Below are 11,134 nucleotides of genomic sequence, written 5' to 3'. Positions count from 1 at the left end.
TTTCCAGAGGAGAGACTCATCTGCACCTTCTTCTTCTGCCTGAAAACTGCACTCTTAAGACTAGTACAAGGATCCCTGACTCCTGTATTGCGAATGAGGGTTTCTGGACTGCAAGGTTGTTGACGGTTGATGCTGAGGGGTCAAATGCATGGTGTGCTGGTTCAAAGCACAAAATTTGCCTACAGGACAACTTCCACTGTTGAGCAGACTAAAGATACGTATGATTTAGCTGATAAAGATACCTGATCTAGCAGTCACGGAAGTTTCTCTCCCAACTCCTTGACTAAAGACATCAGGAAAAGGAAAGGGTCCAACAGGTTAGTCATGTAGTTCACAGAAATCGGCTCGAGAGAAAAGGCTGGAGATCCTTAAAAGCTGTATATCTCCATCTTTAACATTAAAATGGGAAACTTTTAACACTGATGTGGACATGCAAGCTGGAGGCTAAAAAACCTTCATTACATCCACTATGGCCAGCTCAGGAGCATGAGGCATTAACCGAAATCTTTTGTAAGAGGCCATGGCTGAGGGTTACCAAAAGAAAAGGAGCTCCAGCAAAACGATAAATGGTGTACTTCATAAAATCTCCATAGTCGCTGGCTGGGCAAAAATACGACTATCATAACATCAAATGGTGCCTAACATCTGCATTCTCAGAAGTACGTCCATAAAGACGGACAACACCAAGTTCACTATAGGAAGGTCCTAGCCTTTGATTAAAGAATCTTCACATTGTCTAGATTCAACAATGGAAGCTTCTTTGAAGGGGTGATGAAGATATTCCAACTTAACCCACTGAGTATTACTTGAGAGAGAGAGAGGGAAAAAAAAAAAAAAAAAAAAAAAAAAAAAAAAAAAAAAAAAAAAAAAAAAAAAAAAAAAAAAAAACAAAAAAAAAAAAAAAAAAAAAAAAAAAAAAAAAAAAAAAAAAAAAAAAAAAAAATCTTCAGAAATTCTAGAGTCCCCTCTTTATAGCTAAATTCATATGAAGTATACACTTCTTTAATAAAACACAGAAGACACTGAACACTGTTGAGTAGCTAGTCTGTGGGAGAAAAAAAAAAAAAAAAAAACTGAAGATAATGTTTTCAAGTAAGGCCAGCATAAGCTACAGCTCAAAACCCACAACTTTAAAATGCCACATACAAACCAAGCTCTTCTACAGAGGTGATGTCACCCTTGGAAGCCATAAGATTTTCATTTAGTTCATCAGAATTGTCCACAAAGAGATACCGATCCTATCCAAAGCCAAACCTCATCCTCTTGGACGAGGAACGTGGAGTGCTCGGAGTGCCGAAGGGAGCACCGAGAGGCAGGAACTGCCAGTCTCTGAATAGGTGTAACTGTAACTGGAACAGTCTAAAATAGTGGAGACAATGCAAGAAATGGTGATTAATCCTTGCAAGCACAAGCCGACAACATGACAAGGCATCCTGCGAGTATGGTAACGTAACTATAACAACCCATACTGAAGTACTGTGCTTCATCTTGAACAACAAAAACTGCTGTAACTGGTATTTTCTTGCATACAAGTTGGGTTAACAGGACTAATGCATTTGGTTGTGTTCTAAGTTTCTGCACTGGACTTATGCATTGTTAGATTAACTGATAAAGAAGATTTTGGCAATATTCTATTGTGATTTATTTTCAATATAATTTACATTGCTAGCTGAAAGTTGGACAGACTAATTACGTATATGCTTCATTGTAAATACTGATCTTTAAAAACATTCCCCAAAATTTTGCTTCATCCATTTTATTTTGTTTCTGTCCAGCCCAATTGTTCCCCAATTGTGTTTCCATTTGAATTTACAGAGGAAGCCTTCCAATCAGTGATCCATACCATGCACGTTTGCATATTTTCTGAGCTTACAGACATACGTTCAATGTCTTTGAACATGGCAATACATCAAGATTAGTGTTACTTGTGTGGCTAACTTACCATCTTGACTTGTAGCTTCACATATGACAATATAAATGCTTAAACCTTTCATTCTGAACTGAACTGAACTGAACAGCCTTCATGGATATAGGTATCTAATGGTAATCCTTCCAAACACTATTTCATATACAACTAATACTTTATATATAATGCCAGGTTTAATTTCTTGGTACCATTTGTACAAGATTATCATGTGTTTAATCACAACCATGGACATGGAAATCCCAGTCACACCACCTGTATAATTCAAGAATAAGTAGCCTCTACAATGCATGACACTCAGTACTGCATTTAATGACCACTTCATTTTCGCTTCAGTGCAACAGTTGCAGAGAACTTGCTCCCTCTATGAATGACATGGCATATACGTATACTATATGAATGCTACACTGTCTTGTATGATTACAATGCAATATCCTAGAAGTAAAGCCCAAGACTGCCTTGCAATTCCCTTCAAACTCATGAATCTCATGTTGACTAAAGGCCTGTCCACACGATCGGGCCTGATCGGCGGACTTCCCCTCTAACGGGCAAACCGTCAAATTACCCAATGGGTCTTGTAGCAAAATCACCACGGTGGTGCCCGATGGCTTTTACTTCGACCCTGGCAGACGTATGTTAACCATATACATTTCTTTTACCGAGCCATTCTTTGCACCATATTCTCTTCCTTTTCTCCTTTTTCATCACAAAGCAACTATCATGCTACGCTATCTTCTTCTTTGCAGTAAGCAACGTGTTTATCGTACCGCACTGAACACACTACTGGCATCGTCAGGCACGCCCACCTCTCCATCGCCTCACCCGTGTGGACAACATTCATGGATAAGCCCGCCAGAATTTGCCCGTGAACCCCGGAGCACGCCGATCAGGCCCGCTCGTGTGGACAGGCCTTTACATAGAAAAGCTTCCTTTTTTGGACACCCAAAGCAACCAGAAAAAAACCTTCTGAATTTGAATATTGTTATCTGTGTCAACCAAGCTCAGCCTCCACTTTCACCAGTTTTAGGTCTAACACTAGATATCAGTTACAGTACCAGGAATGCAACTGCTTGCTTACAAATTTCCAATTATTTCCTAGATCATGAAAAAGTAGATGTTTTAAAATGCCTTCGCTGCATTTCCCGAGTAGTTACTTCTTTGATGTTACAGTATTCTACACATTTCCTGTTCATTAAATTGTGTTGCCACTGTAGTAAAAGAAAGAACACATCAGCAAAGAACTGTACTTATGCCTTTCATTTTCACGGAAAAATTTTTTCAAAACAAAATAATGACAACATAGTGTAATTCATACTACTACAAAACACATGAAGAATGCAGTACGGTAAACTGACATTTCCCAACGTGCTGTGAAGCAATTACCCAATGCTGACACTATGATTCTGCCCTTTTGCTTCAAGGAAGTGAATGCTGGTGATACCACCTTAATTTTTCTCAAGTCATCCATTTTTATATTGCAAAATACTTAGATTAACCTCACAGGGTTTGCTCAGAGAAATTGTCTTTAATAATAAAGCTAATATTTTACTTATTAAGTTCGAACTATTTAGAAACCCTGAGTTAACTGATAATGGAAATTGGCAAAATTTGATTTATTTCCAAGTTCTGACATTCGATGCTGATTTTGGAGGTTCATACAAACATTTTTACAGGTTAATATTACAATCCACACTCAAGGACTGGATCGTGTGGGCTTATTAGATATACATGGGTCAAATGAAAGTGACCAGTTCTAAAACCAATTAAAATTACTCGTAAGCAAGATATTACTCTTATGGTTTCCATATTCATTCAACTAAGCTTTGACCTGTTTTAATGTTAATGTGTTACCTTCAGGTTCATTATTCCATACACGTATTCGGCCACTAATTGATTACCACTAGTTTTAGCGATTAAATGTGATCACAAATAGGAATGAATACCTACATGGGATCTTGTTATAGTAGCTGCAGCTTTGGCTGCTTCATCGGCTTATTTCTTTGATGCCCACAAGGGCAGGAATCCAACATACTTCTCTATTTTTACAGTTTTCATAAACAGTGGACCACCTCCCGTATTCACGGACTCACACATTCGGATATCTATCGGGAATGTTTCCCCGCATTATTCGTGGAAATTTTGCATATTCACGATATTTTTCTATGAGAAATATCCACAAATTCTTAGTTTTTTTTTAATCAATTTCATCATAAAATGCACTTTGTGATAAAACTACTAAAAAACCAAGTACAAACATTTTTAGTGGGTTTTTCTAGTTTTAAATAAAAATATAGGCTGTTTTCAGTGTTATTATAGGGGTTCCAACTATTCACAGGGGGGAGGAGCCTGGTACGCATCCCCCGCGAATACAGGGGGACCACTGTAATTTTATATTTAAATTTTATTTATATTACAGAGGTATTTAATGGCTAATCCTATTACACATAAATCTACTCTGACAAATCCCCATGCTTGATTAAGATTTGGATCCATCAGCACATATTACATATTGTGAGCCTTTATGTCATGTGTTCTATCGCATGTTTGAGATGTTCTGGGGCAACTTTACACTATTTTGACAAACACATATCTTCATTGTGTAGAGTAATGTTACATTTGCTAACACAAACATTCCATTGCCTCCAAACTAGGGAAGGTAGCAGATGATTATTTAAACCTGCATTACTTAGATCAAAATGCTTTTTATATTAATTAATTACTCACTAGCAGTATTTCTTTTGTGAAAACTTAAAAAAACCAGAGCAACTTCTGAGTCCCTATATATATATATGAACCATATCCTCACTTTCCAAAGTTGTATCTCAGACTAAACTGTATATGTAGTATCTCCCACTCATTAGTCTAGAACAGAATCAAATTGTAGACCTGAGCCAAAACGTAGTCCAATATAAGTCTGGAAAGACCGATTTTATAAAAGTTTAACCAGACCATGGACTTAAGAGCATTCATGACCCTTATAAAGCGGCCTGCATAGTTTGTTCTTTATAGATATTTTAAATCTATATATTACAACTTGAAAATTTGCAAATGCATAAAAATTTAATAATTGCATGAACCAAAAATATTTAAGCAGGCAAATGTCTTTCTGATACACATATATGATATGCACTTTGCTTAAAAACTGAATAATCACTATACATTCAGGGACAGTGGAATGTGCGTTATTCAACCAATATCCAAGCGTCCAACAAGTGTGATCAGTAAGAACACAGGATGTTACTTCAATGTGGTATTCCCCTTATATTAACTGCACTTTATCAACATCCTGATTTCCTTGAATACCACGTGCACAGGGACCAATATATTTACATCTGCACTGGTTTCAAATAATTCATGGAATGAACACACTGTCTGTTGAGCATATAAAAAATTTGCTGGATAGCATGAGCGACAACCACATTTAACATGCAAATTGTCCACATTATCTCTTTACTTTCAGTTTTTTCAGTCCAATGGGAATTTGGGTTTTACCAGCACATAACAGATGATAGCCAAAAACTTATCATTAACTGATATTTCACACAACCCAATCCCATAAAGTTTATATTTTTCAATTAAATACACTGACCCAAAGGGTTTGTTTTGATGAATACATTTGACCCTATTTGATACATAAAACTTCTTATAATTTTGAAGCTTAGACATGAAAATGAAGAATCCTGTAACTTGATATGCATTGTTGGACAAAAAAAATTGACAATAACATAACTTGATATGCACTGTTGAAAGAAAACTGTAAAATAACATGAAGTAGTTTGTTTTTCTGATTATGAAGATCACAAGTGGATTACAGATTAAAAAAGGTTCAAATGACTGGTGACCAGTTCGAAGAAAAGATTTTACCTTAATAGGGCGTTATATTCAGAATGATGAGCACCACAATCCAACAGTGGATTTAATTTAAAATTTGTTATAAACTGATTTCTCATTGCAATTTGCCAAGTACTTTGTGATGCAGGGTGCAAGCATTGCATAAGTATGAATTTAATTATGACGAACCATAAAATTTAATACTTGGATACTTACCTCCTGTTAAAAATAGCTTGTATCCCCTAGCCTATCCACACACAGATATAAGCTATCTTTAACAGTATGTAAGATCCATCCCAAGCAAATAAATCTGATGTATCAGGGATGGTAAAACTAGTACACTTTATTTCCTACATTATTACATATTTCTATATTTCTACTTTTCTGAAATTCAGATATATCTATCTCTACTACTGGCAGAGCAAATAATTTTTGTGTCATACACTCAATACGTTCCCCATTTAAAAAAAAATAAAATAAAATAAAAAGTATCACGATCATAAGGAATGATGATTACTATAACTAATAATAGATTACTAAAACTCATAAAATATATTGTCAATCCTTAAAAATCAGTATATATACTGGATAACTTAACATTGACAAAATATCTTTTATGGGTCTGTTTCCAATACATGATATATATTTTTGTTTGTTTGTTTGTATGGTGTTTTTACATTGCATAGAACCAGTGGTTATTCAGCAACGGGACCAACAGCTTTACTTGACTTCCGAACCACGTTGAGTGAACTTCCATCACCAAAAATACACATCTCTAACACCTCAATGGAATGCCCAAGAATCTTGATATATACTGAAAGCTGGACAATCATCAATGATATATTTACCTGCAAATGCCGTTCTTCACTATCTGCATTCAGGGAATAGATCATGTACGCTTTCATAAAGAGTCAGATGCGCATGACCAATAGTATGTACTTCAATGTGGCTTTTTTAATGTACAAAGCTACAATCTGACAGCAGATATAATGTTTTAATTTATTGTTAGAATTATTATTGAACATAAGTCACCATTTTCTAATGGCTGTGTGCAAAAAAAAAAAAAAAACAAAAAAAAAAAAAAAAAAAAAAAAAAAAAATGCAATAATCTATATATATATATATATATATATATATATATATATATATATATATATATATATATTATATATATATTATATATATATATATATATATATATATACTATATGCAGGGAACTGCAGCTTATACTGTTATTTTTTTAGCCTTTCACTTCTTGAAATGGTCACTTGTGCGAGAACCGGACATACTTCACCATTTATACTCGTTTCATGCAACTAGTGGAATGAAGACCTTATTTGTAGAACTAAGATATTTTCAGGTCAATATTTTTGAAGGGCTTCTACAACACTTCTCAAATCATTTAAACTTATAAATCCCAATTGTTGACCATTTAACAATTCTGCATCATTTTATAGAGAAAAGACACTTGTTTAATCAGATGTTACTGGAACAAATACAGCACCACATGATTTTAAAGGGAATATTTAAGCTAGTACAAGAGGACAGACCTTGGAAATTGCTTGTTTTTCACAAAGTCTCTCTTAACTGAATGAATACTGTTGCAGCTTCCTTGCTATAGGCAATTCAGACAATTCACTTTCATCACAAGCAACAGTTTTCTTCAAATATAATAGAATAAGGAGCACTACACCTTGTCATCAAAAGAGGTACACACTGACCTATCAGCATACTGCAGAATAATAGGACCTACCTCCTGAAAAAGATTACATATGCTCACCAAGCAGGGCTACAGCCACACATTTAAAAATTCGAAAGATTTCTTGGGCTACTAATATTGGCACATAATTATGGCAATATGTTAAACCATGGTGATCTGCTGACTACAGATGTGATTGGGGCAGCAATTTAGACTGACAATTCCATTGCAATGCCTTTGCCTGTTATTGCAAAAAATTGAAGGGCAAAGAAACATTCCTTGCCATTCTTGACAGCTACTGAAATGACTCTGGCCTTCAAGATAGTCTTCCCTTTTCATTTTGAAGATTTTCAATGCGAGCAGGGAACCAGCAAAATTTTGATATCAGCAGATGAAAATATGAAATACAAAAAGACGAGAACATCTGTGATACCTGACGTCCAAAGGACACTTTGATGCTCTCAGCAAGTATATACACACAACATTCCTCATCAACTATGAAGTTGATTCTGGCTGGGCTCTTTCATACCAATAAAACAACCTGAGGTAAATTCTTAAACTCCTAGAGGTTCACTCAAATGACTACATATAAAAACCTTCATGGGGAGGAATTTTAAAAGCCCTGGAACATATTCCTAACTTTGTTTTTGGAACAGTGTAACTCAGTTTAGCTAAAAAAAAAAAAAAAAACTGACAAGTACATTTGAAGCCCTTACTCCAGTTTGGATCTAAAGAGGAATATCTCGGTCAAGAAGTTTTGTTAAATCCCTACCTAAAATCAAATGCCACTTTAATTTCAGTATGAAAGCACATAGAAGTTTTAAGGATAAGTGCACTTTCCATTTTTAAATAAAAGCCCTAGCTAAGATAAATTACAACATTTTTATCATAGTACTTAAGTAAGCACAAAAGTTCCAAAATAAATTCACCCACCCTACAATGCACACAATGTCCTTCGCAGTGTTCCTCTGAGCCCAGTTGCATTTCTTTCTGCCTTATACTTTTCACCCAAAATCATTTCATGTGTGTATTGACTGCCAAATTTTTAGGAATTACCTCGAAGTTATTTACTGACAATTTTATTCATCAATTGTACTGCACTTTACATTGCGCGCGCGTGCGCACACACACACACACAAAAATTGTCACCCACGGGATTCTTGAAAGTCCAGTTTTTTTTCCTTTGTAATTTTCACAACACAACCTTTTTTTCAAAACTAAATGCTTCTCTCTCCAAGAAGACTGAACCAAATTCAAGGAAAGTTTTTACAGAGTACTATATAGTATAACTACTACATTATTTTGGTGTTAGGAAAAAATTTTATATTTTTTTTTTTTTTTTTTTTGCATATTTTTGAAATACATGTCATGATTTTTCTTATCTGGAGGGGAAAAAAAAAGGTCAAATTTCTAAGTTTCCCAACACAGGATTTTTCAGTATTGGTTGCAGAAAGAGCGGTAAAATTTTGAAGCAAATCCCTTGAAAGATAGATAAGGTCATTTACTTTATACGTAATAGGGTCTTATGGTGTCAATGGTTGGTCCCCTCAAGTTAAGATCACTTGCTGCGTTGCACACGTGACTAAATGATGGCATGAAGTTACTAGTCAAGTACTATAGCTGAACTGTTTGAACTTGACCAGATCCAACTGGATAAACTGCTCTCTTGCTGAGCAGGCTCTTTAGTCTCTTACTTCTACTTCAATGACATTGACTCCATGGTTATTCTATTTTTCTCATAGTTTAATTTCTGCATTTTTCCACAACGGGCTACTTTACCTCCTGAAGTCCTCACAGAGCCCAGCTTTTCCAATGGGGTAGCAGCCTGACTACTACTAACTAAGGAAAACATCATTCCATCCCCTATGATCTCTTCTATATAAGTCAATACTGCTGGATGAAAAATTAGAAATTTATGCACAAAGCATATAAACTCCAGAAGGTGTTCAGAAAAACTATTGATGGTTCACCATTTAAGTTACACAATAAATCCATGACAAAACTCAAGTTACCCTAACACACCCACTATGTAAATCTAAAAAAAAAAAAAGGCGGGGGGTGGGGGGTGGAGTGTTAATAGAAGAGCTTAGAGCAATCTGTAGAATCAACTGACTTGCAGCATTTATCCGTACTCTGCGTTTAGAAAAACAACCCGATGATACAAGGTTATCCTGGAATAGCCTACAGAAACTATCAGCAAAAATAAGGCCCCACCATAAAATGTTAAATCCCAAATTTTAAATAAAATATTTAATAGATAAAACAATATGTCAACCAACTGGATTTGTTTACCAAGCACAAGATTACTTGGTTTGGTACAGATTATAAAGCAATTCCTAAAACCAATCTGATCTTTATTTCCATTCTAAAGGCTGGCCTGATCAACCCTTTATCTATCAATGCTTAAGTATCCTTACTGGATATATGTATGACTAGAAATAGCTGCTTTCTCAAGGAGTTGGCGGATTGGCTCAAACAGAAAATAACATACACACATATATATACGTATATATATATATATATATGCTGAACTTGGCAATTATCATAAATCAAACATGACAGAACTTGACTGTCTAAGAGCAAACCTGTCTGACTTGCTACATCCTGGAATAAACAGAAACTGACTGCAAACAAAAGCAAACACTACAGTACACTTTTAGTACTAAAAAACAAAAATGTAATGTTTAAAGGCCAAATATATTCATGGGAGTGAAAGATATTAAAAATACCTATAGCATAGGATCTCTTACAACTACAATAGTACTAAAACATACTTGGGCTTCTTAAAAACGGACTTAAACCACATATGTTGTAAAACCACACTGGGGCATTTTTGTTATAAATTTTCTTCTTGCACTGTGTTTTCCTGATATGCCATACAGACTAGACAACAATATGTATCAAAAGATATAACCTTATTTACATTTCTCTGCATCAGCAAAATATGGGATTGTGGAAACACATGGTGGTTCTTGACCGTCAGTTTTCCTAAAGCCCACAGACACAACAATATTTTTATATATAATAAATCTTTCAGATAGTTTCTTTTTGTAATGACATGGAAGTGAGAACTACAATTTGCATAACTTCAACAGATAATCCTCACAGAAATACTGGCATTCACTAGTTGATAACCACTTCTCCTCCCCCACAAGGACTCATCTGCTTCCGTTCATAATGGCTCAGTCACCAGACGACAGACGTTTGTTGGACAACTTTCTACGAGGCCTTAAATTGATTACTCTTTTTGCAGATTCACCAGATCTGAAAAATTTACATAACCCACAGTGAAAACCATCCTACTCATGAAGAAACATAAAATGATGTATAAGTAATACAGTACTGGAGTGATAAAACGCAGAAAATTTAGAAAAGTAAATAAATTTGGTATTAACACAACAGTCAGTATTTGAACATAGTTCATGTTCATAGGGTACACAACAGTTCTGATGCAAAATACACCCTAGCCCAGGCCTAAGAATGGACTGCCTATAAAATTCAAATAATGCACCTTATGTAAGTGTAAATACTATACAATAATAAAAGTCACATTCTTTTTTCCAGAAAACTTGATTAAACATAATATATTCCATTAATATAGTGTTCTTAGGGAAAATTTGGGCAAACTACATGTAGTCAAATATGTTTACACACTATTATATAAGCGAATACCACAGGA

At 35.0% G+C, this 11,134-nt stretch overlaps 1 protein-coding gene across 1 annotated transcript in view; it reads right to left on the bottom strand.

The window, feature by feature from the left end:
- Positions 1 to 9,413: 9,413 nt before the first annotated feature.
- Positions 9,414 to 11,134, bottom strand: part of LOC135217359 (uncharacterized) — a 75,168-nt gene continuing 73,447 nt past the window's right edge. The window contains exon 5 of the mRNA XM_064253199.1: positions 9,414 to 10,719. Coding sequence (XP_064109269.1) covers positions 10,638 to 10,719 — 82 coding nt within the window. The 3' untranslated portion in view covers positions 9,414 to 10,637. The remainder of the gene's footprint in view (positions 10,720 to 11,134) is intronic.

The sequence above is a fragment of the Macrobrachium nipponense genome, chromosome 7 (assembly GCF_015104395.2).
Source record: "Macrobrachium nipponense isolate FS-2020 chromosome 7, ASM1510439v2, whole genome shotgun sequence".
Taxonomy (NCBI): Eukaryota; Metazoa; Arthropoda; class Malacostraca; order Decapoda; family Palaemonidae; genus Macrobrachium; species Macrobrachium nipponense.
The sequence above is the reverse complement of the archived record's forward strand: the minus strand, read 5'-3'. Positions and strand labels throughout refer to the sequence as shown.